This window comes from Manis pentadactyla, chromosome 3 (genome assembly GCF_030020395.1).
Source record: "Manis pentadactyla isolate mManPen7 chromosome 3, mManPen7.hap1, whole genome shotgun sequence".
Taxonomy (NCBI): domain Eukaryota; kingdom Metazoa; phylum Chordata; class Mammalia; order Pholidota; family Manidae; genus Manis; species Manis pentadactyla.
This window is the reverse complement of record NC_080021.1, coordinates 16,186,352-16,213,888: the sequence shown is the minus strand read 5'-3', so window position 1 is coordinate 16,213,888 and position 27,537 is coordinate 16,186,352. Positions and strand designations below refer to the sequence as shown.

At 36.7% G+C, this 27,537-nt stretch overlaps 1 protein-coding gene across 1 annotated transcript in view; it reads left to right on the top strand.

The window, feature by feature from the left end:
* Positions 1-27,262, top strand: part of LOC130682808 (serine/threonine-protein kinase TAO1-like) — a 135,276-nt gene extending 108,014 nt beyond the window's left edge. Inside the window, exons 15-20 of the mRNA XM_057497748.1 lie at positions 2,672-2,908; positions 11,003-11,131; positions 13,643-13,846; positions 15,810-16,049; positions 20,355-20,537; positions 25,827-27,262. Coding sequence (XP_057353731.1) covers positions 2,672-2,908; positions 11,003-11,131; positions 13,643-13,846; positions 15,810-16,049; positions 20,355-20,537; positions 25,827-26,153 — 1,320 coding nt within the window. The 3' untranslated portion in view covers positions 26,154-27,262. The remainder of the gene's footprint in view (positions 1-2,671; positions 2,909-11,002; positions 11,132-13,642; positions 13,847-15,809; positions 16,050-20,354; positions 20,538-25,826) is intronic.
* Positions 27,263-27,537: the final 275 nt, after the last annotated feature.

Below are 27,537 nucleotides of genomic sequence, written 5' to 3'. Positions count from 1 at the left end.
ATAAGCCAGACACAAAAGGAAAAATATTATTAGAATTCCACTTATATGAAACATCTAAAATAGGCAAATTCATAAAAAGTAGATTAGAGGTTGCTAAGGGGCAAGTGGAAGATGAAATAAATACCTTTATTTATTATTTTATCATTTTGGTGTCATTAATGTACAATTACATGAGCAACACTATGGTTACTAGACTCCCCCTATTACCAAGTCCCCACCACATACTCCAGTACAGTCACTGTCCATCAGCATACTAAGATGTTACAAACATGTACATGTCTTTGAATATGATGTTTTAATTTCCGTGACAAATACATAGGATAAAATGGCTGAGTCATAGGGCATATGTATGTTTGACTTTCATAAGAAACATACAGGTATTTTATCTCAGATATGTCCTGCAAATATTTTTTCTCCATCTGTGATAAATTAAAATTTTTAGTTTTAAAATCCAATTCAAACAACCCACTAAAAATGAGTAAAGGCCATGAAAAAGCTAAAAACTTTTCCTCTAAAATCAGGAATAAGACAAGGATGCCTACTCACAACACTTTTATTCAACAGAGTATTAGAAGTCCTAGCTACATTATCAGGCGAGAAAAAGAAATAAAAGGCATCCACACTAGTAAGGAAGAAGTGAAATTGTCATTGTTTGGAGATGACCTGATACTAAATAAAAAAAGCCCTAAAGACTCCACCAAAATACTATTCAAATTAATATATAAACTATACCTCAATTTAAAAAAATGTGTTAAAGACTTGAAAAGACACTTATCCAGAGAATATATACAAATGGCCAACAGCACATGAAAAAATACTCAATATAATTAGTCATTAGGGAAACGCAAATCAAAACTACAATGAGTACCACCTTACAGCCACTAGGATGGCCAGCTATTTTTTGGTTGTTGTTGGTAAGGTATCATTGATATACAATCTTAAGAAGGTTTCACATGAGCAACACTGGTTACTACATTTACCCATACTATTTCCCACCTAACGCCCCATTGAAGTCACTGTCCATCAGTGTAGTAAGATGCTATAGAATCACTGCTTGTCTTCTCTGTGCTATTACTGCCTTCCCCGTCTCCCCCTCTGCACTATGTGTACTAATCATAATGCCCCTTAGTCCTCTTCTCCCTCCCTTCCCACCCACCCTTCACACCCCTTTCCCTTTGGTAACTGCTAGTCCCTTCTTGGACTCTGTGAGTCTGCTGCTGTTTTGTTAGATGACTAGCTATTAAAAGAGAAAAACAAAAACAAAGATGGAAAATAACAACTAGGGAGCACGTAGAGAAATTGGAACTTCTGCTGTATATTGCTGGTAAGAATGTAAAATGTCAGCTGCTGTGGTAAACAGTTGATGATTTCTCAAAAAGTTAAACATAGCGTTTCCCCATGACTCAGCAATTCTACTTCTAGATATATACCCAAAACAATTGAAAGCAGGTACTTAAACAAATGCATATACACAAATGTTCATAAAAGCAGTATTCACAATAGCCAAAAGGTGGAAACAACACAGAGGTCCAGCGACAAATAAATAGATAAACAAATGAGCGTATGTGCATACAGTGGAATATTATTCAGCTACAAAAAGAAACAAAGTACTGTTACATCCTACACAATATGGATGAACCTTGGAAACATGCTATGTGAAAGAAGCCAGACACAACAGGTCACATGTTATATGAAACATCCAAAATAGGTAAATCCATAGACAGAAAATAGATTGGTGGTTATCAGAAGGGGAGCTTAGAGAGCAACTGATTAAAACATACAGGGTTTTCTTCTGAAGTATTATACATGTTTTGTAACCAGATACAGGCATTCTTGCAGAACATCACGAATATACTAAATACTACTGAATTGTTTACTTTAAATCATTAATCATACATTATGTGAATTTTGTCTCTAAGAATCCAGTTTGTACATTTTTTTCTTTACAATGGGGCAGTGGTTGCAGAATATCATGAATATACTAAATGCTACTGAATTGTTCACTTTAAATGATTAATCTTACATTATCTGAATTTTGCCTCTATTCAAGAATCCAGTTTGTACATTTTTAAAATTATAATCAGTGTTTTTTGTGTCGTACCCAAGAAATATTTGCTGACCCCAAGGTCATGACAATATTCTGTGTTTTCCTCTGCTCCATGATTCTGGATTTCAGGTTTAGGTCAAGTGAATCTTTTCAAATTAATTTCTGTGTATTGCATGATTAAGCATTTATTTATTTTGAATACAGCTAACCAGTTGTTACAGCAGGCTTTGTTAAAAACACTTTCCTTTCCTCTTTGAATTAACTTGACATTTTGTTGCAAATCAATTGACTGAATATATGTGGGTCTGTTTCCAGATTTTACTGTGTTCCTTTGCTCTATTCAGCCTGTCCTTATACCAATACCACACTGTTCTGATTACTGAAGTTTACATCTACCAACTTTTCATACCCCCTCAAAACTTTGGCTATTCGAGGGCCTTTACATTCCCACTTAAATTTTAGAACCAGCTAGCTGCTCTGCTTTTTCAGATGAAATTTTATTAGAAGCTGTTGACTGGGATCTCCTACATGAATTACCTACTTAGTTGATAGTAGACTGGTCTAAGATGGTTTTGAAAGAAAAAGGTTTTGCTTTACTTCATTCTTTCCTCTCCATTGTTGTAGGTTACAAGGGAAATGCCAGAACATGAGCAGGAAAGTCAGCTCAGAGAACAAATGTCTGGCTGTAAGACAATGACAGAGCAACATCAGAAACAGCTCATGAATCTGGAAAAGAAGTTAAAGGCTGAGATGGATGAGCATCGCCTCAGATTAGAGAAAGACCTTGAAACTCAGCGTAACACCTTTGCTGCAAAAATGAAGAAGCTTCTCAAGAAACACCAGGCGGCAGTGGAAAAAGAGGTAGCTGACCAGTGTTACTAATGTGTTTATTCTCCCTTGTGACTATTTCAAAATTAACCAAGATGGCATTTTGATGTTAGGGTATCTGTTCCCCAGAAGTAGCAAGTCAATTGGGGAAAGGGAGAACTATTTATATAATAGGTAAAATATCAAGTGCTGAGTCGGGAACCAGTAGATATGGAATTATGTCCTGATAACTTGATACTTTTATCATGTAACAGTGGTTAAGTCAGGTAGATCAGATTAAACATGATCACATGTTTAATCATCACATGATCACATCACATCACATGATCACATCATCACATGATGACGATGTGAGAGGTGGGAGAGAGGCCTCCTCCCAAAACCACATATAATACGAAAATATAGTTAATACAACTAACCCTAAAAGATCAACAGGAAAGAAGGCAGCACAAGACTGCTTACACCTGGAGAAAAGAACAGACCTCAAAAAGGGTAACATACCAAAGCCGTGATCTGGGGGGACCCATGCACTTCTCCCACCCCAGCTCACTGGCAGAAGGAAGAGAAATGGAGTGGAGATGGGGTGGAGGCCTAGGACTGCTGAACACCCAGCCCTGGAGATCTGCTGTGGGAGCAAGAACCTATATTGCATGGTGCTCGAGATTAGTGGGGTTGGAAAGCTAAGACAGGAGGAATAGTTGGACAGACTGAGATTCCAGCTGTTGTGGAAAACAGGGATTCACATCCAGCTGCTCTGGGACAAAAGAAAGGCAGGCAGTATGAGAGACTTCCTAATAGTGAGATGGCTACTAAATGGGCAAGGATTGCACAGAGCTTGCTGCTCAGGAGATAGGACAGGTAGACAAAATTGTCCAGATTCACTCTGCCCAGCAGGTTGGAAACTTTTCAGGAACTTCAGGCACTCCATCCCCCTGGCTGGCTACAGAGCTCCGAAGCCTTCCACCATGATATGCAGCCTGCTGCACCTTCTGACAGGCTGGCACTGGCTTACAAACCAGCTGCTCCTGCCCTGGTGTCAGTCCAGCCAGAGGGAGGTCCTGCCTACAGCAGCTACAAATGCAAGGCATAGAGGGTTACACCTGTGTGTTCAGCTGACTAGTCTGGCTGTGGAGAGATGCACAGTAGCCGGGAAGCAGGAAACAGCTCTTCCCAACCCCCAGTCACCAGTGTCGCTCTGCTGAGACCCTGACATCACTCCACGGGCTAAGTAACTCCATGGAGTATGCCTTCAGGGTCCTAGAGGGTGCCACATACAAATATGAAATGCCAGAGGAACCTGGTTCAAACCAAAATCCACAAAACACCAGAGAAGAGGTCAAGTGAAAATGAACTTATCAATCTTCCTAAAAGAGATTTTTAAAAAATAATAAACACATCCATGTAGGTACAGAAAAATGCTCAAGAATGCAAGAACTAATCCAGAACAGAGATCCATTCATTATGGAATACAATGAGGGGATTTAAAAGCAGATTAGATATGGTGGAGGAGACGATAAATGAAAAAAAATTAAAGAAGAGGAATGCAAAGAAGCTGAGGCACAGACAAAAAGATCTCTAGGAATGAAAGAATATTGAGAGATCTGTGTGACCAATCCAACCAGAACAATATTCATATTATAGGGGTATCAGAAGAAGAAGAGAGAGGAAAAGGGAAAGTGTCTTTGAGGAGGTAATTGCTGAAAACTTCCCCTACCTGGGGAAGGAGATAGTCTCTCAGGCCATGGAGATCTCCCAACACAAGGGACCCAAGGAAGACAACACCAAAATATATAATAAATAAAATGGCAAAGATCAAGGATAAGGAGAAAATATTAAAAGAAGCCAGAGAGAGAGAAAAGATCACATACAGAGGAAAACCATCAGGCTATCATCAGACTTCTCAGCAGAAAACTTACAGGCCAGAAAGGAGTGGCATGATATATTTAATGCAATGAAGCAGAAGCAAGAATACTCTACCTGGCAAAATTATCATTTAACATTGAAGGAGGGATCAAACAATTTCCAGATAAGCAAAAGCTGAGAGTATTTACCTCCCACAAACTGTCTCTGCAGTGTATCTTGGATGGACTGCTATAGATGGAAGTGTTCCTAAGGCTAAATAGCTGTCACCAGAGGTAATAAAACCACATTAAGGAAAGCAGAACAATTAATTACTAAGCAAATGCAAAATTAAACCAACTACCCCAAAGTAGCTTAAGGGATAGACAAAGAGTACAGAATCTGATACTTAATATATAAACAATGGAGGAAGAAGAAAAAGGAGGAGAAAAAAAAGAATCTTTAGATTGTGTTTGTAATAGCACACTAAGTGAGCTTAGACTCTTAGATAGTAAGGAAGTTTCCCTTGAACCTTCAGTAACCATGAATCTAAAGCCTGCAATGGCAATAAGTACATACCTATTGATAATCACCCTAAATGTAAATGGACTGAATGCACCAATGAAAAGACACGGGGCAATAGAATGGATAAAAAAGCAAGACCCATCTATATGTCACTTAAAAGAGACTCACTTCAAACCCAAAGACATACACAGACTAAAAGTGAAGGGATGGAAAAAGATATTTCATGAAAACAATAGGGAGAAAAAAGCAGGAGTTACAGTACTTGTATCAGACAAAGTAGACTTCAAAAGAAAGAAAGCCACAAGAGCAAAGGAGGACATTACATAATGATAAACATAATGAAAAAGGGGTCAGTCCAGCAAGAGGATATAACCATTATAAATACCTATGCACCCAACACAGGAGCCCCTACATATGTGAAACAAATACTAACAGAATTAAAAGAGGAAATAGAATGCAATGCATTCATTTTAGGAGATTTCAACACACCACTCACTCCAAAGTACAGATCAACCAGACAGAAAATAAGTAAGGAAACAGAGGCACTGAACAACACATTAGAACAGATGGACCTAACAGATATCTACAGAATGCTCCACCCAAAAGCCGCAGGATACACATTCTTCTCAGGTGCACATGGAACGTTTTCAAGAATAGATTATATACTAGACTACAAAAAAGAACGTCAGTAAATACAAAAATATTGAAATTGAACCAACCAGCTTCTCAGACCACAAAGGTATGAAACTAGAAATAAGTTACTTAAAGAAAATGAAAAGACCCACAAACCCATGGAGGCTTAACAACATGCTCCTAAATAATCAATGGATCAATGACCAAATAAAAACAGATCAAGCAATGCAAAAGCTGTGGGGTGGAGCTAGGGCTGTGCTAAGAGGGAAGTATATTGCAATACAGGCCTGCCTCAGGAAAGAAGAGAAATCCGATATGAACAGTCTAAACTCACAATTAACAAAACTAGAAAAAGCAGAACAAATGAGGCCCAAAGTCAGTAGAAGAGGGACATAATAAAGATTAGAGCAGGCTTAAATAAAATCGAGAAGAATAAAACAATAGAATCAATGAAAGCAGGAGCTGGTTCTTTGAGAAAATAAGCAAAATAGAAAAACTCCTAGCCAGACTTATCAAGAAAAAAAGAGTGTCTAGAAATGAGAAAGGAGAAATCACTATGGGCACTACGGAAATACAAAGAATTATTCGAGAATACGGTGAAAAATTGTATGCTGAGAAACTTGATAACCCAGAAGGAATGAACAACTTTCAAGAAAAGTACAACCTTCCTTGGCAGACCCAGAAAGGAACAGAAAATCTGAACAGATCAATTACCTGCAGCAAAACTGAATTGGTAATAAAAATCTACCTAAAAATAAAACTCTTGGACCAGATGGCTTCACTGCTGAATTTTATCAGACATTTAGTGAAGACCTAATACCCATCCTCCTTAAAGCTTTCCAAAAAGTAGACAAGGAGGGAATACTTCCACCCTCAGTCTATGAGGCCAGCATCACTGTAATTCCAAAATTAGGCAAATACACCACAAAAAAAGAAAATTCCAGACCAATATCTCTGGTGAACATAGGTGCAAAAACACTCAACAAAATCATAGTAAAAAATATATCAAACAGATCGTCTATCATGATCAAGTACAATTTATTCCAGGGGTGAAAGGATGGTACAACATTTGAAAATCCATCAGCATCATCCACCACATTAACTAAAATAAGGACAAAAAGCACATGATCATCTCCATAGAAGCAGAAAAAGCACTCAACAAAATTCAACATCCATTCATGGTAAAAAATATCAAAAAAATGAGTATAGAGGGCAAGTACCTCAACATAGTAAAGGCCATATATGACAAACCCAAAGCCAACATCATACTTAACAGTGAGAAGCTGAAAGCTTTTCCTCTAAGTCAGGAACAAGAGAAGGATGCCCACTCTTTCCACTTTTATTCAACATAGTACTAGTGGTCCTAGCCACAGCAATCAGACAACACAAAGAAATAAAAGGCATCCAGATTGGTAAAGAAGAAGTTAAACTGTCACTGTTTGCATATGACAGATATTATACATAAAAAATCTTAAAGAATCCACCCCTAAACTACTAGTACTAAGAACTGAATTCAGCAAAGTGGCAGGATACAAAATTAATACACAGAAATCTCTTGCATTCCTATACACTAATGATGAACAAGCAGAAAGAGAAATCAGGAAAACAATTCCATTCCCAACTGCATCAAAAAGAATAAAATGCCTAGGGATAAACCTAACGAAGGAAGTGAAAGACCTATACACTGAAAACTACAAGACATTTAAGAAAAAGAAGATACTAATGAATGGAAATAACATCCCTTGCTCATGGATAGGAAGAATTAATATTGTCAAAATGGCCATCCTGCCTGAAGCAATCTACCGATTCAGTGCAATCCCTATCAAAATGCCAACAGCATTTTTCAGTGAACTAGATCAAATAGTTCTAAAATTCATATGGAACCACAGAAGACCCCAAGTAGCCAAAGCAATCATGAGAACGAAGAATAAAGCAGGGGGCGGATTATCCTCCCCAACTTCAACCTCTACTGCAAAGGCAATTTGGTACTGGCACAAGAAAAGACCCAAAGACCAATAGAACAGGGTAGGGATCCCAGATATAAACCTAAGCAAATGTGGTTAATTAATATACCATAATGGAGCCATGGCCATACAATGGGGAAATGACAGCGTCTTCAACAACTGGTGTTGGCAAAACTGGACAGCTACATGCAAGAGAATGAAACTGGATTATTGTCTAACCCCATACACAAAAGTAAATTCAAAATGGATCAAAGACCTGAATGTAAGTCATGAAACCATAAAACTCTTAGAAGACAACATATGCAAAATCTCTTGAATATAAACATGAGCAACTTTTTCCTGGATGCATCTCCTTGGGCAAGGGAAACAAAAGCAAAAATGAACAAATGGGACTACATCAAGCTTCTGTACAGCAAAAGACACCATCAGAAGAACAAAAAGGCATCCTACAGTATGGGAGAATATATTTGTAAACAACATATCCGACAAGTGATTAACATCCAAAATATGTAAAGCGTTCATATGCCTCAACACCCAAAAAGCAAATAACCCAATTAAAAAATGATCACAGGATATGAACAGACGATTCTCCAAAGAAGAAATTCAGATGGCCAAGAGGCACTTGAAAAGATGTTCCATATCACTAATTATCAGGGAAATGCAAATTAAAAGCACAATGAGATATCACCTCATACCATTTAGCATGGCCAACATCGAAAAGACTAGGAACATCAAATGGTGGCTAGAATGCCGAGGAAGGGGATCCCTCCTACACTGCTGGTGGGAATGTAAACTAGTTCAACCATTGTGGATAGCAATATGGAGGTTCCTCAAAAAACTAAAAATTGAAATTGCATTTGACCCACGAATCCACTCGTAGGAATTTACCCAGAGAAAAAAAGTTGTCAGATTCAAGAAGACATATGCACCCCTATGTTTATCACAGCACTATTTACAATAGCCAAGATATGGAAGCAACCTAAGTGTCCATCAGTAAATGGATGGATAAAGAAGAAGTGGTACATATGCACAATGGAATACTATTCAGCCATAAGAAAGAAACAAATCCTACCATTTGCAGCAACATGGATGTAGCTAGACGGTATTACGCTCAGTGAAATAAGATAGGGAGAGAAAGACAAGTACCAAATGATTTCCCTTATTTGTGGAGTATAACAATGAAGCAAAACTGAAGGAACAAAGCAGCAGACTCACAAACTCCAAGAAGGAACTAGCGGTTACCAAAGGGGAGGGGTGCGGGAGGGTGGTTGAGGAGGGAGGGAGAAGGGCATTGAGGGCTATTACGATCAGTACACATGGTGTTGGGGGGGATCATGGGGACAGTGTAGCACAGAAAAGACATGTAGTGATGTGGCATCTTAGAACACCGATGGGCAGTGACTGCAGTGGGGTATGGGGGGAACTCGATGATATATGTGGGTGAATGTAGTAACCACATTATTTTTCACGTGAAACCGTCATAAGAGTGTATATCAATGATACCGTCATGAAAAAGAAAGTCATTAAGTATTCTGTTCTAGGCCGTGGGTACTTTGGTTATCTGAGAAGTTTGGTAAATCAGTTAGTAGGTGATTTAGGTGTCAAAAAAACATTCATCATTCTCTATGCACTTTTTGGAAACCTTAAATTTATAGTAGCATTTTTATATCAGAAGAATTGAAGAGTACTGTAATATACAGAGAATGTTAAATTAAGAGGAATTAAGAGGGTTTCAGATTCAGATTTAGCCCATTTGTTTACTACAAATAAGTATCATTCTACTGTATGATAAAGGTGCATTTTTTAGGAGTCTTTTGTGAAAACTGGTTTCTAATTTCCTTGGTGTCCCATTAGTTTCAATTTATTTTGATAATCACAGTTGTCAAGTAAAATGTAAACTTCTCAATAAATTTACACCATATCTTCAAATATGTCTGGCTAGTCTGCCCTGGGGCATTTATAGCTACCCTGTTCACCTTTCCCTGCAAAAAAAAGAATCACTCTCTCACAGGAACAGAGAATTTAGCAAAATAATTTCTGGTATAAATGAACATTTGATTTTGAAATAATTTGGTGAAAGAATGTAGAAATATTTAGAATCCTGTTTGGTGTTGTACTTTCTTGAATACTTTGTAAAGAGGTAGATACTAACATTTTTAGGAAAGGAATTCATTAAACAGGATGTACAATATGATTTTAGATTTGTTTTATATATTTATATCAATATCTATACATGCCTAGAAAAAATTAGGAAGGGTATGCACCAAAATGTTTGTATTGGTCATCTCTGGGTGGTAAAATCATGCAAGATTTTTCTTCTTTGTGTTTTTCTGTATTTCCTAAATGTTCTACAATGGATATGTATAGTTCACCCTCGAATAACATAGGTTTGAACTGCACAGGCCCATTTATACACACTTTTTTTTCAATAAAGGTCTTGGAAAATGTTTTGGGAGACAGTTTAAAAGATCATTTTCTTTTTTCTAGCTTTATTGTAAGAATACAGTATAGAATTTATACAACATACAGAATATGTGTGAATATCTGTTCATGTTGTTAGTAAGGCTGCCAGTCGGCAGTATGCTTTTAGTAGTTAAGTTTTTGGGGAATGAAAAGTTATAGGAGGATTTTTTTACTCTGTTGGGAGTCAGCACCCCTAATCCCCACGTTGTTTAAGGGCCAACTATTGCATGTATCATCAGAAATAAAATAATAATATACAGGTATTTAATATTTAACATTTTCATATTATTTAAAATACAAATTAAAAGTCAGGGTTTAATTTGAAGATGAACGTATTACATTGTTTAATACACAAGTCAAGCTAGATAAAAGGTCATAACTTAATTACATTTGTTTTGTTTTATTAGTGGGGGGTGTCGGGCAGCATACTTCACTTAAATGGGGGAAAAAAGGTGAAAAAACTGACCCTGTAAAAGATCAGCATTTTAAAGATGAGTTCCATTTTAGTGGTTCTCTGAAATTCAAATCATAAGGGTGCTGAGTAATACTTGTTAATAATTTATTGGATATTCTTGTTTTGGTAATGATTATACTGATTTTATATTCTTAGGTGGGAGGAAATATCCTTGCTAATGTGTATTAAACTGCTGCTTTGAAGCTTATCTACTTAGCTAATTTGATCCATTTAAAAATTTTCCTATAGGCTAAAGTGATGTGCAAAAAGGTGAAAAAATTTCAGCAACGTATTCAGGCTGAGCAGAAGAAAGAACTGGATAGCCTTTTGAAGACCCAGAAGAGAGAATACAAACTTCGAAAGGAACAGCTTAAGGAGGTATTTACTTTATAAAAATTTTCAAGCCATTTACCTGCTTACTGGTTATATCCAATATTGATCTACTCATAGAACCATCAAGATAAATTTCTCTTTTGTTTGTGGCCACTAACAATATATCAGTTTAAGTGAGGACATTGATTATAACCTATTACTTTTCAATGGCTGAGATCCTCAGTTGAGTGGGATCTAAAAAGAGTGATCTCTTGAAAATGTGAATTATTTTATAAAGCTATTATTTAGTAGCTTTCCTAAGCACTTCTTAAGTAATTGAGTCACTAGAAATAAAAATATTTTAGCTGTGAAAAAGAGCCATACATCTCTTCCTTTAAAAGTAAATCATACCTTCTTACTTTGGGCTCAGATTACAATAATTTGTTCTTATTCTGATTTTAACACGGAAGAAGGATAAGAGGCATTTCTTCTCATCCCATTTTATTTAATAGGAAAGCATGCTAATTATGTCGTTATGGCTACAGGATTTCATGTGTGTTTGCCCTTTATGTGCTGCTTTCTTGAACTTATTTTTATCTCAGATCTAGTCTAACTGTGAGGAAAGCCATGTTGTCCTAAGGCAATTTCTGAAAGGGGATTATTATTCAGGATAGTGGTCAGGACAGGAAAATGGTATGTGTCAACTATAGCATATTTATTATATTGCAGAGAATATAAATCAGCCATCTTTTGTAGGTATAAGATGATTTTTCAGAGACTATTGACCTTATGGTTCTTCATCTGTTATTCAAGAAAGAAACCAATTCTTTATTACTTTTGTGGATAAAATACTCAAACACATAAATATAAAAAGCACATAAACTTGTAGTTCTCAACTTAAGAATGTCAATGAGAAGACAGGGATAATACAGGCATATACAGAATCACTTGGCTATGTTTTTCAAAATCTTTTGCCAAGGAAATTCCCCACCCACCAAGACTTCCCCAGTTTACACCCTCTTTTACAAACTGATGGACTGAAATTTTTAGTCCATGTAATTAATTATTAGCACACAGATAAACTAATCTTGATAAAATAATCATAATCTCTTTGGTATAGTGCTTTTTTGTGTGTAGGAATTTGACCTATAATTAGACATATATGTCTTATTAAGGACATTGGTGGCACAAAGCCTTGCTATATATACCCTGCCGAGTGAGGTTCATTGATAAGATTTTTCCAACTTTAAAGAATATAACCTGCTGTGTATTCCCATTACTGTAATCTAAAAGCTAAACTCAATACTAGAACATGGGATTTGAAAAGATGGTAAATAGGATTCCCAACTGTAAATAAATATCCAACAAAATGCAGTTCTATTGTTGTTTCCTAATGAAATCAGGTTTTAGTTTTATAAATGAATATGTTGTTTTAGATAATCCTTTAAGCATACAATTCATAGTCTAACAAGTTCGTTTTCTGTTAGAAGGTAGTTTTGTGTCTGCATATGTCTGTGTGTGTGTGTGTGTGTTCATTTAGAATGATAATTTCAGTATAGAGGAAGGGACATACTATAGTCTTTGTGGGTGGGAAATTTCCTTGGCAAAAGATTTTGAAAAACATAGCCAAGTGATTCTGTATATGCCTGTATTATCCCTGTCTTCTCATTGACATCCTTAAGTTGTGAACTACAAACATGTGTTTTTTATTTTTATGTGTTTGAAAATCTTATCAATGAAAGTAATGAATAATTGGTTTCTTTCTTGAACAACAGATGAAGAACCATAGGTTAACAGTCTCTAAAAAATCATCTTAGACCTAGGAAAGAGATGGCTGATTTATATTCTCTGCAAGGTTGATGCATTTTAGGTTGAAATATACTAGGATTAATTAGCATCCTCGGGTTTGCATCATTGAGTATATTGTCAACATTCTCATCTTGTCCAGTATAAATACATTTTTTTTAGGTAGTATGTGAGATGATATTTAAAATGCTGTAGAAAAACATTGGTCTTGCCTTGTTCAGTGGTTATAGTGCTGAATATTAAATCTATTCTAAAAGGTCTCTATTTTCCTTTGGTTTTGTTGATTTTCCATTTAATTTCCTGTCTTTTATACTGAACCCATCCTTAACTTTGCCAAAAACTTAGTATTTCTATTGATGAAACCAAGAAGTGAGACATAACTATATTTTAACCTTAATTTTAATTCAAGTGTGATTTTTACTTGAAAGCACTGTCTTCTTCCCCTTTTTGGGAGGACTTTAAAGAAAGATGTTTTACTTCATTCACCAATCATTGCGTGCTTTCAAACCTATGAGCCATCCTAAATATAGCTGTGCAAAGCTAAAAAGTATGCATGTTTTCTAGTGTTTGTTTTCTCTTTTCTTGTCCTACTTCATGGATAACTCCAGAAACAGAAAAATACTACCTACCTCCTTTAAGGTAATTGACCTGCCTGCCCATGAGAGAGGGCACAAATTAAGTACTTTTACTGAAGATTACCAGCTACCAAATAGTATATTCATGTAGTTAATTTTTATGTATTCTGAACTCAGTTGTTCTTTATCTTGCCAGGAGCTGAATGAAAACAAGAGCACCCCAAGAAAAGAAAGAGAGGAATGGCTTTCAAAGCAGAAAGAGAACATACAGCATTTCCAAGAAGAGGAAAAGACCAATCTTCTTCAGCATCAGAGACGGTACCTAGAGCTGCAATGCCGTCTCTTCGAAAGAAAGTTGTTACTTGGGTGCCACAACTTGGAGCAGGACCTTGTCAGGGAGGTATGTGTAAATGGTGTGAAATCAGAATCTTCCTGAAAATATGTCAGTCACATCCCACCCTCAGGGCCTTAGAGCGCCTCTGCTTGCCTTTGCCTAAGTCCTTCTTCCCTGGAAACCCAACCCACACAGTTCACCTTCTCCCTCACTTCATATCTCCTCAATTCTGATCTCCAAATCCTCCTCCCGTCTTTAAATATTCTTGCAGTCCTCCCTCTCTCTCTCTCACACACACCACACACACACACACACACACACACATGTATGTGCACACACTTTTTATGGGGATCTCTCTCTCCCCAAGTAGAATGGAAATTAGATGAAGTCCCAGGTTCTGTTCAGGGCTTTTATATCCAGTGGCTAGATATATCCAGGCCTTGTAGCTAGTGGCTGGCCCATAATAGTTATTCAATAAATATGTATTAAGTAAATATATAATAAATATTAATTCCATGAATGAAAGAACTGTTAATTTTTAAATATGAGAAAATTAATAGGATAACTTATGCCTTTTCATCCGAAATGGGTGCCATGAAGGTATATACTACCATTTAACATAGTTTTATAATCATGAAATTATTCATTGGGAATATGTAGAAACTTATGCCAATGAAAACAACGGTTCTCATTATCAGGTATACCTATGAGCATAGATCAATTTATTTCCAAGAGTGGCTTAAAATAAACTTCAAGTATAACATAATTATTCAAATTCACTAATAATTAAAGAAATTCAAATGAAAACAATAGCATCAATTAGATAAGATCGGTCTAAAAAATTGATAAGTCCTAGTAGTGGCATGGGAAAGTGGGCAATGTTGGTAAGAATATAAGTTGACCCTGCCATTTTGGAGCATAATTCATCAGCTTTAACTATTTAATTTGCATGTATCTTCTACCCATCGAATCCGCTTCTAGAATTCTATCCTAAAGAAATAGTAACATAATTACATGGTGTATCATGTGTAGATGTTTATTGAAAATTTGTCATAAAACAAAAAATAGATAAACTATGGCATCAGAAAGCACAAGCTTCCTATAAAAAATTTTTTTTTAATCTGTATTTGTCCATTACATTTTTAGGTAAAGAAAGCATATTATATGCCTATAATATATATTGTTATTCAATTTTAAAACTGTATGTTTTTGTGTAATAGTTGTGTCACGATAAGCATGGGGAAGGTTGGGAAACATATGCACCAAATGTTGGCCCCTGGAGAAGGGGCAGCAGAGGCAAAGGGGGCACGTCTGACTGCCTTCTACATAGAAAAAGAGAGAGAGTGTGTGTGAGTGTATGTGTGTGTGTGTTGTACATTTGATCTTTTAAACTGAAAAAAATTGTAGTAACATTTATTGATCAGGAGGTAGGTGTTCTGACAGCTTTCCACTTATGAACTCATTTCACCCTCACGTTAATTTTATGAAACAGCTATGTTATGGTCTCCATTTGAGAAGTAATGAAATGGAAGCACAGAGAGTTTAAGTAATTAACCCAAGGACTCACTGCTTGTCAGTAGCAGAGCCAGGATTTAGAAAGCAGGCAGCCTAGCCCTGGAGTCTTGTGTTCTTAACCACTGCACTATACTGGGTATACTGCATGTAATAGAATTGAAAGTATACTCTGAAGAAATTCAAAGGATGACTTAGAAATCCTGTTCAATACAGAATTAGGAAACATAAATGATGGAAAGAGAGTAGAAAGGACATTAAGTCTCTTGGGACAGATTTGATATGTCTTAAGCTTATTGCTAAAAGTAGTATAAATAGTAAATGAACAGATAAGGCAATTGTACTACTAATTGCCCATTTTCTACAGTTCCAGTAATAAAAGTCTAATATTCACTGTGCAGCCATTATTAAATCAGAGGATTACATCTATATATCCTGGTTATTCTGTTTCTTAGGATTTTTTTTCTCCTGGCCTTGTACATCAGCAAATTACACCTTTGTCTTTTTTATGGATTAGGAATTAAATAAAAGAAAGGATCAAAAGGACTTAGAGCATGCAATGCTACTGCGACAGCATGAATCCACGCAAGAACTGGAGTTCCGCCACCTCAACACAGTGCAGAAGATGCGCTGTGAGTTGATGAGTCTGCAGCATCAAACCGAGCTCACTGACCAGCTGGGGCGTAATAAACGGAGAGAGCGAGAACTAAGGCGGAAGCATGTCATGCAGGTTCGACAGCAGCCGAAGAGTCTGAAGGTACCTTTAGCCTAAGCTTCTTGGCAAAGGAGGACAGATAAAAGGCATCATGTAAACAGTAAAAGTCTAAGCCAGATGTCTGTCATCAAGAAATTGAATAAGCTTTTTTTCTTTTCATTTTCAGCATGTTGGGTTAGTGTTGGTGTAGAGGGTCTATGGCTACAGACTTCTGCTTGTGTATTTCTCAGCAGAGTACCAAAAACTGGCCAGAACTTTTTAACTGTGGAAAGTGTCGTAAATAAGAGTCAAAATTCTCATTTTAAGTGCACCCAAATGTCCAGTGTTGGTACTATAATCTACATATCAACATACTAACCTGCTGGCTTCTCTCTGTTGTTGCAAGTTTTATAGTTTTGGAATCTTATTTCCTCTGAATGTGATTTGTATCCAAAAGAGGCAGTAAGTTCTTAATTAGTACAGAAACCAGTGAATGAAAAATGCCTTTTTACCCCCTCTCCCTTCATTGTCAGTACTCATCTTTAGAGGAATAGTGGAATTATCACACTGTTACTCCCATTCTTTCTGTGTTTGATAACATAGGTAAGACCAGGGCATGTGTAGTTGGAGTGTATTTTTTTAATTAGTACATCAGAGTGAAGCAAGGTATTATATGCTCTCTTGTAGACAAATAAGGAAAGACAAGTATTGGTGATATATAATATGAAAGGACTTTAAATTTTGTATTTGCTTTGATAGAGAAATTTATTTATATGATACAAAATTCAAAAGATGCCAAAGTGTATTTATTATAAAGTTAAAGGTTTCCCTCTCCTTGTTCTTTAGGCCACCTGGTCCAGCCCCCTCTACCAAAATCAACCATAGTTAACAATTCCAAGGAATTTTCAAATTTTATAACTTGTAATGAGTAAGTATAATCACATGAATCTTAATAAACAAAAAACCAAAATGACCCACTATATATGTTGTCACCCACAGTAGTACCTCAGTTAATCTGTACATGTCTGCACATTGTAAACTTGTATTTACATCCAATAAGGCCCCGGTTCCACACTATCTTCTTTATCCCCTTTTTCAAACTCTTTGGCCATTTAACTATAAAACTATCAGGTAACAACACTTACCTGAATAACTCTCCTGAAGTGAAGTGGAATTCACTCACAGAAGTAATCTGTGTCCAAACCAGAAGCTAAACCACACCTAGTGGTATCTCTGATTCCTATTCAACTCCATTCATACAAGTTGTCCTGAACAAAACACAGAAGCAAAGCTAAGATTCACCCTCTCCTTGTGAATCTAAGTAAAATTTTATACTTTGCTGTATCTTCAAAACAGCTAATGAACATCGTTTACAGAGTGGCTCGTACGTTGACTACCCTCATAACCGTCATTAGTTAATGCTTATCACAATCAGAATTCATAATGATTTTCCAGATTTATTTTGTCTTTGTAGTGGTTACATAGTAGGGTTTCCCACCAAAAGATATTTAAAGCATGTGTATAAAATGAATTACAGTTTTAAAGTGAGCAGCACCCAGAAGTAAACCAAACTGAAAGCTTGTTTAGTGTCTTTGGTCAGACCATAAATCTGATACGACTTCATTTCTCTGGGGCTTGGAAGAGGTTAGTTGTTTGCTGTTTAGCCCTTCCTTTTTGTTCCCTGTTGTGGCAGCCTTCTCAGTTTGAAAGCTTGTAGACACTAGTCTGATTTTCACAGATACTGTTAAAAAATCAAGGGGAAAAATAATGTCTCACAGTCGTAGTCAGACTTCAGATAGAAAGCGTCCTTCTCATGATACATAAGCTCAAGATTTCCCATAAAAGAAATTGTTCTGTTACTTTAGTGGGAAAGAAAATCACCATGTTCCTCTTAGTTGTATATATCTATCTACTTGCACAATTTGAACAAAACAGACTCTTTTTTTAAAATTAAGGTATCATTGATAAACAATCTTAAGGTTTCACATGAGCAACATTGTGGTTTCAACATTCATTCATACTATCCAGATCCCCCCCAACCCACTGCAGTCACTGTCCATAAGCGTAGTAAGACACTATAGAGTCATTACTGTCTTCTCCGTGCTGTGCTGCGTTCCCTGTGAACCCACTATATTGTGAGTGCTAATAATAGTGCCCTTAATCCCCTTCTCCATCCCTCCCCACCCACGCTCCCCAACCCCTTCCCTTTGGTAACCTAGTTCCTTCTTGGAGAAAACAGACTCTATTTTAACATCATGTCATTTCATTTACATAAGTAATAGTTGCAACTTTTTAAAGGTAAATTTGTACTTGCTAAGTAGAAGTTCAATTTCAATAGCTGCAACTATTCCAACTTTCTCCAAGACTTTAAGGGGGATAGGGACTTCAGTTTGCACACTTAGGTAAGCTGACAGTATTTGTAGACATTGGGGCACCATTTCTGAGGAATGACTTGGGTAAACACCTATTGTTTATCTGCCATTTCTTCATCTGCCATTAGGTGACGTTTTGTCAGTATTAAGTGATTAAGAAACAACTGGAACATGTTTATCCTGCTTTCACTTGAGTGAAACATTGACTAATACAGTTTGTTCTTGGTATAAGTATTAATCTTGTTGAGAAAAATTTTCAGGGCATTCCTTTTTGTCATTAGCTAGTGATATGGAGTGACTATAGTTTTCTTGGCAATATATTTGAATATTTAAAAGTTTTTTAAAGAATGGAGGCTGTTACACAAAGTCAGAAGAGAATTCTAAATTTCACTGTTCCATTTCTGGCTAACTTGGAGGAATTTTATTAACCAAGGGCAGTATTTAAGAGCAGTGCTAAGCGTAACTAAACCAAGAGTTTGTCTTTCTAGCTAGACATTTCTTGACCCTTCACACAATGAAGGTACTTGACTATGACTTAGTACCTCAATTGGTGTAAAATGCAGAAAAGGATATATATTTGATTTTGTAGTATCGGAGCAAAGAATGTGAACTAGTTCCTTGACAAGAGTATTTGGTCATACAAGCATTTGCACACTTAGTTAACCATTCAATATCTGGCAGTATATATATTGAGGTAAATAATTTCAACTATAGGTTCTGCCTTTGTGTAGCAAATGAGTGTTGTTACTTGTAGGCTTGATGGGTATACCTTATAAAATATATCTCATCTTACTAAGTTTTGTTGAAACTTGAGTTCATAGAATAATTAACCTGTGATTTAAAGCCAGAGTTATTTTTTCTGTTTCTGAACTCAAATTATTTTATCTCAAAAATGTTTATGTAGTCTGATATCATTACCACAAGAAGGGTTGTCCCTTCTCTTGCCTCATAACTTTTCTTTGACCTTTGAAAGATTAGTTAGCTGACTTTCAGGTTTTTGCTCGTGGTGCTAAAGAGTAAACCCTAAGGAGAAGCAGACCCAAAACTTAGCCATCTTAACTGAGCAGTATGACCACAACATGAATGAAATGCTCTCCACTCGAGCTGTAAGTTTACTTTGCTTAGGCAAAACAAATTTAGTGCCCCTTTCCTTTCACCGCCCGAATAAAATCCCAACAATTGAAATATTAAGTTGGATATGAAAACTCTGCTGCACCTTGGGAAATAGTGATGGTGGTCCATATTCTTCTTGTTCTCAGCATTGCTTGGAAATATGCATGATGCATATGTAATTCTCTTTGATACATTTGGACATGAGGCTCCACATAAGCTCTCTGTTGGTGCCTTGCAGAGGTTTAGTACATATACCAACAGTGTATCAAGATTGGAGAAGCAACTTTGTTAAGCAGTGTTCAAAAAGTAGTACTTTATCTGGAATCCAGATGGTCACATTTGAGTGCAGGTACAAAATAGTTGCTATGTAAGTTTACAGACTTTTTCTTAATGGGCCAGATAGTAAATATTTTAGGAGGAAAAATTGAGGTTATTATGTGGGTATTTACATAGCCATTTAAAATGTGACCATTTCAGAATGTAAAAAACCATTCCTAATTAGTGGACTATTGAAAAACAAAAACAGAAAATCAGGTAGCTGTTCAGATTTGGCCCATAAGCTGTGGCATGCTTGTCCCTGTTCTGTAGTTATTTCCATTGGAGAGAAGAGATTCACAGTCTTATATCAATCAGATTCTCTGTTTTTCTTTAAAAAATAATGATTATTTAGGCATCATCCAAATAGCTTATGATAGCTTTATCCTTCTAATGCCGTCATTGGTTGCTGTGTTTTCCTTTTCCAGAGATGTTTACTCCAAGATGTAAAAGAGAACAGTTGTGCCCTATAGAAGAGTAGTCTGTCTTAACTTACACCTCCTCCTTTCCAAAGGTCATGAAAAGATAGCTCACAGGAGGATATATCTGTTTTCTTTCTCTCTTTCAGCCGCATTTGGATGAAGCACAGGAGGCAGAGTGCCAGGCTTTGAAAACGCAGCTGCAGCAGGAACTGGAGCTGTTGACTGAACTTCAGAGCAAGATCAAAATGCAGGCTGAGGCACAAGACGCTCAGGAGCTTCGGGAGCTTGAACAGAGGGTCTCCCTCCGCAAGGCACTCTTAAAACAACAGGTATACGTAATAGAAAAAAGTAATTGTGCCAGTATTTGCTTTCATCAAAATCATGACAGAGGTGGCATTAGATCGTTTTCACAATACCATATTTCCTTAATTCTAGTTTTGGTAGTGTTTTCTTTTTCTTTAAAATTACTGATTCAGTAATGAACCTTAAAATTAATGAGTGTGATATATTAAAGGAATATACTTAAGTAGTAATTGCTAGAGGAATGATGTGGAGTTATGTGAAGACAGTTGAATTGTAAAAGGATAGCTCTGGCTCCGTCTTCCTCACTTCTTTTGTGTACCTAGTTGTACCTACAGAAATTGGAGAGAAACTTGGATAGTGAAGGAAAAAACTTTAGTAATTGCTTGAGAGAGACAAGGAAAAGGGATCAGGAATATACTTTGTTCATTCATCCCTGGTCTGAAACTGTACAGATTGATGCATTACTAGAAAAGAGAAGGTGAAACCAGTTTTACACAGTTGAAGAGTCAGGCTGAAAATATTATTTCTAGCTGTAGCTTTATTTATTTTACTTATTCTTTGTCATGTATATTAGAACCAGAATCCCTGAATTCACTTGTGTCCTTTAAGGTACTGAGGCTGTGTGTGTGTGTGTGTGTTGGAGAAAGAACAATGGGTAGAAGCTTTTGAGAAAGAAGGAGAGGAAAGGCATTTGTCCTGAGTAGCAGCAGGATATCAGTTGTATCCAGGGTGGAACGCTATGTTCCAGAATTCCTGGGCCATAAGTTCCCAGCAGCTGGCACGGTCTTAGGTCCCCTGTGAGTTAACACGTGCCTAATGGTTTTGTCTATTAAAAATTGTCATTGCTTCTGGACCATTAATTGGCCCATAGATTTTCCTCTACTTTCTACAGTTCTTGTGATAAAAATAGAATACCTCATTTCTATTAAAAAAAATATGTTCTTAAAAACTCCACCTAAATAAGGTGTTGCTATTTCTCTGGCACAGCTGTCTTTATGACTGGCTCCTTTAAGAGTTCCTTGCCTCTAAAAACTATCTCAATTGTGTTTCTCATTTAAGATGGGAAGGCAGAAACACATATAAATTTTTAGAAAAATGTAGTTGTCCCATGTACAGAATTCTTAAATCTGCCTGATTTCAACTTGCATATCTAAAATTTAATTTAAAGTTCCATCTCTTAGGCTTCAAAATTATCACTAAAAGAGAAACCTATAGTATTTCAGTAACAGTGTTATGAGAGAAATATTGGTACTGTTTTATTTGTATTTTTAGCTCCACCTAGTGGCTCCGAGTTAAAGAGAGCTAATTAGTATCTTAGGTGTAGTCTTATTTCAATATATGAACTAAGGCCTTCATGTTCTACAAAATCAGGTAAAATGTTGGCATGGGGCTGATACCATTGCCGGAAGTGCAGTGGCACTCTCATCCATTGTTAATGCGTTTTGGACAGCAATTTGGAAGTATAAACTGATCTTTGAAAATGTTAAGCAAAGAATTTAGAGAATTTAGAGAAAAGAAATCCTGAATACAGGAAAAGCAATACACATCAATATGTTACCTATGGCATGGTTTATAATGGTTTAAAACACCTAACCATCTAAAATAATTAAGTGCTTATGACCAAGCCACTTAATAAAATCTTACTCAACCATTTAAATAATGGCTATAAAGATAGTATTAATGTGGAAAAATGCTTATGAGGTGTTGAATAAAATAAAGACAAATCACATTTAAAGTGAGTTGTACTAATACTTATAATGGCTATATTAACATGGTAGATTGGTTGAGGTGGTTTGTATTTGATAATAGACATGCATAAGATTATTTAGTATTAAAAATAATAAAAGAAACAGTGGAATAAATCTACAGTGCTTTGAGTTGCTACTTGATTTTTAGGGCTCATGTTTATATTTCAAGTGAAGTGCATGACTATAAAGCAGTTTGGGGTCAGTCAGTTGGCAACTACCAAGGCAGTGATATACCCATGGTATGATTTGAAAACATCATAACATCCGTATTTTCTGTACTTTGTGCCTACTGGTTGTACAGATAAGAAACAGTCATCTGAAAATAGAGGTGGAACCAGAGAGAATGTTAGTTCTTTCTGGATGAATAATAATTCTGTTTGAAGATTGCTTTCAGCCTCCAAATGAACCAAGAAATTTTCTCCAGGTCGAGACACCAACAGAGGATGCCTCAGTTGAGGCTCACATGAGGTCTTACTGCAAATTTCCTTGTGCTTCATTTACGTTAAAGTTTCAGCAAAATGACAACATAACTATAAATGTTAAATTCTATGTGCATTCCATACATGCATAAAAAGTGGCAATATTTCCAAAGTACAAATGGGCTTTTCTCTGTCTTATTTCCTTTAATTTTCCCTGAATATTTCACTTAATATCAACAAGATGGTTGGTAGTTTTTAAATAAGAATTGACAATTGGAATATCTTACAGGACCTTCCGAACTGAAAATATTCACACATTTGATTTCAGAGAAGATAGGTTAGGAGAGAAGTCTCAGAAGTTTTATATCCAGTGAAACCACCTTTCTTATTTACAGCAATAAATAAGATATTTTCAAAGAAATGGGGGTTAATATAACCTATCACAAATCTTAGTTTTAATTTTTATTGAAAAATATTTTGAGTTTCTTAAATGACAAAACTAATTCAGCAACGAAAATTGAAGCTATGCTTACTAGATGAAAGTGGATAAGCATTAATGTGTGTAATATTTTTATCAGGAGTTTCCTTCAAATAATATACAGGGCATTCAAATTAGTTAAATACTCAGTACAAGCCTATCCTTTATTAGGTCCTTTGAATGAAATGTTCTTAATAAATGGATTTTAGAAATTTTAAAATAGAAAAGATTTAAAAGAAAAATTTGAAGTTATTTGAATCCTTACAGATATATAAATTTAATTCTATAAGAATTGGGTAGTTTATATGTAGATATTAAAAGTGGAAAAGTTACTTTACAAATGCATATTTTTTTAAATTTGGCAATTATAGAGAAACAAATAGAAACTAAAATGTCTTTAATCTCACCACTCAGAAATCACCAGTTAACAATTTGATATCTTTCCCTTAGAAGAAGCATTGTGTCTAATCTAGGTTCTCTTTCAACCTTCATTAGGAAGTGCCCTCTCTAAACCTTTGTAACACTTTAGTACTTAGAGTTTAATAATTTTCAAACTCACCCTACCAAAGTCCATTCTGGCCGATTTGTAATTGCCCACACACATTTTATCATTTTGCATGTCTTTGCCCATGTTCCCTCAGCTGAATATATCTTCCCCTTCCCTTGTCTTCTGGTAAACTGTGCTTTTCCTTCCGAATCCAGTTTCTGTCACCTTCTCTGAGAAGACTTCTTTGCCCTACTCCTCTTCCCCTGTACAGTGAAGTACTCCATCCCTTTGTATTTCTGCTTTACCTTATAAATCTGTTATTACATCTTATCATATTATGTGGCAGTTTTTTATTTGCATGTGTTTCCATGCTAAATCGTGTGTTTTTAAAAGGGCACTTTAAAAAACAACACATAAGAGAAGACTTGATAATATGGGTGAATGTTGTAACCACAATGTTGCTCATGTGAAACCTTCATAAGATTGTATATCAATGATAACTTAGTAAAAAATATATACATAAAAATTAAGCACATTTGTTGAGCTAGATTTCTGTGTAGAGAACAATGACTATTGGCTTAAGTCCTCAAGTATCTTGAAACCTAATTTAATACTTCTTTACAAATACTCTTTATTTCCTAGTTTTTAAAAACTTTGTATCATGGAAATTTTCAAACATACAGAAAAAGTATTAGTGAAATTATGAAGAACTAGTACAATTAAGTCCCCAAATACTCATTACCCAACTTCAACAGTTATCAGTATCTTGTTTATATTTCATCTGTTTCCCGACTCCACATGCAGCTTTTTAGGGGAGCAGAATAGGGGGCAGAGTATCTGAAATATTTTAAAGCAAATCCCAGCACAGAATCATTTCACTCCCAACACAGATAAGGAAATAAGGACTCTTTTACTTCAACATAGTCATAATTCCATTGTGTTAACTAACAAAATTATAATAAATGTTTAAGATTACCTAATACTCAGTCCATACTTAGATTTCCCTTTGTATCTAAAAAAAGGTCTTCTTGGTTTATTTAGATTGGGGCCCAAACATGGTGTAGACATTGCATTTGATTGTCTTTTAAGCCTTTTAGTCTCCCGTGCCCTTTTTTTTTATTATTGTGGACTGGGTCATTTGCTTTGTAGGAATTCTCACATTTGAATTTGGCTGATTCCATCCTCATGGTGTCATTTAATGCATTCCTCTTTACTTTACATTTCCTGTAAACTGGTAATTAGATCTAGGGGCATGATTATATTTACTTTAAATTTTTTTTCCTTTAAAAATTTTTTTTGAGGAATTTTCATAAGGGTTACTGTGTTACACTTCCTTTTGCATCATATCAAAAGATATATAATGTTTAGGTGTCCCGCTTTGAAGTCATATTTGATGAGTGGGCTCAGATATTCTCATTCATTAACAATTTCTCCATCAACTTTTTCCCATTGTCATTGACTTTAATGTGTATTTTTCACACTAAAATCTATTTATAGTCAGCTATATATATTTGTAAACCTTTGAGTTGTCCAAAACTGATTATGACGGCTACCCAACCACTGATTTCTAAGTACATAGCATCTCCTAATTTTCTAATGGAAATTTTATAGTTTTTGTTTGTTTTTCACTCAATGCTCTGATCTTCCTGGAATATGGTATCAGATGAGGTTCCATTTTTATTTTCTTCCAGATGGTTAGCCACTTGTGCCTGTGTTGTTTTTCCCATTAAATTAATTAGTGCTTTTGTCCTGCATTAAAAACTTACAAACTTCATTCTGTTTCTATGTTACTAATTACTGGTTCCTACACCAATACCATATTTATTATATAGAGTGACCTTATGGTGTATCTAATGAGGCTAGATTCTCCTTACACATTTTCTTTTTCAGTCTTTTTACCTAATGGATTTGGTAGCCATTGATGATAATTGCCCTGATTTATTGTTTCAATAGAGATTATTACCTTTGCTTTTAAGAACTTGATTTTACACATTTTAGCAATATAAGTTATATATGATTCCTACAGTACATCTCTTTGATTTTTAAATGTACATACTTTAAAATAGCCAGAGTGGACATTTTTATGATTCACTTTAAACCAGAATAATTATTGTTTCTGTAGTTTATAAATTATTTTAAATAAATGAGCTTTCTTTTTCCTTCCCCCCACCAACCCACAACAGATTGAAGAAGAGAAACTGACATCACAGAATGAGTGCACTGAAAGGATACGAAGCCTGCTGGAGCGTCGAGCAAAAGAGATGAAAACTATCGACTTTGAAAGCGAGGGACTAGGTTTTAGAAACATCCATTCTAACCTTGCCCCTGAAGCATTCAGCCACAGCTCCCCCAGAGCTCCTCACAGGGGGCATCCCATAGGTGGCCTACCACAAGCCTGGGGCCATCCAGTGCAAGGTGGGTCCCCAGCCATGCAGGTCACCCTTCTGAGCCAATGCATGGGGTACCCCGAGGTAGCACTATGGGAGTTCGCAATAGCCTTCGGGTTCTGAGGCGGACAGCTGCCGGAGGATGTACGGAACACGGCATGAACTGAAGCACCAGTGTCACTTGACAAATATCCAATGGGTCACACATGTCTCACACGTAACTTAATATTTGAGAATGGCGAGGAGGAGCCAAGATGGTGCCGTGAGTAGGACAGCGGAAATTTCCTCCCAAAAACATATATATTTTTGAAAATACAACCATTCCTAAAACAGAGACCAGAAGATACAGTACAACAGCCAGGCTACATCTACATCTGCGAGAATCCAGTGCCTCGCGAAGGGGGTAAGATACAAGCCGTGGCCCGGCAGGACCCGAGTGCCCCCCACCCCAGCTCCCGGCAGGAGGAGGAGAGTCAGAGCGGGGAGGGAGAGGGAGCCCAGGACTGCTAAATACCCAGCCCTAGCCATCCGCACCAGAGCACGGACACACAGTGCGTGGTGTGCTGGATACTAGGGAAACTGAACAGTAAAACCTGCGAGCGGGTCCCCACAGCCAGCGCACCTGGAACAAAAGAAAAGCAAGTGCTTTTTGAAGGTCTTAAAGGGACAGGGGCCTCACAGCTGGATGGAGGCGTCCCAGCACACTCAGCCGAGCAGCTGGGAATCCCGGGGAAGTCCAGGCGCCCCAACGCCCTGGGCGACAACGCAGCTCGGAGGCCCTCACAGTGATAAACAGCCTCCCACCCATTTCCCCTCTGGTGCGGCCCCACCAGCGCAGAGCAGCAGCCTAAAAGTGGCCACGCCCACAACAACCATGCGGAGCTTACTCCACAGTAGCGGGGCAAGAATCAGAGACCCATCTGCACACAGCTGCCCAGTAAAAGCCGCTGGGGGTCACCGTTCTCCCAGGAAAGGAAGGCCAGGAGCAAGTGGAAAGGGACTTTGATCTCCCAGCTGACACACATGCCAACTGCCTACGACTACCTCTATCACCATGAAAAGGCAGAAGAATTTGATACAGACCAGACTAACCCAGACATCCTCCCCCGAGAGGGAATCTGAGGAGATAGATTTAACCAATCTTCCTGAAAAAGAATTCAAAATAAAGGTCATAACCATGCTGATGGACTTGCAGAGAAATATGCAAGAGCTAAGGAGGGAGAATACAGAAATAAAACTATCTCTGGAAGGACTTAAAAGCTGAATGGATGAGATGCAAGAGGCCATTAATGGAATAGAAATCAATGAACAGGAATGCAGAGAAGCTGACACAGAGAGAGATAAAAGGATCTCCAGGAATGAAACAATATTGAGAGAACTGTGTGGCCAATCAAAACAGAACAATATCCACATTATAGGGGTACCAGAAGAAGAGAGTAAAAAAGGGATAGAAAGTAACTTTGAGGAAATAATTGCTGAAAACTTCCCGAAACTGGGGGAGGAAATA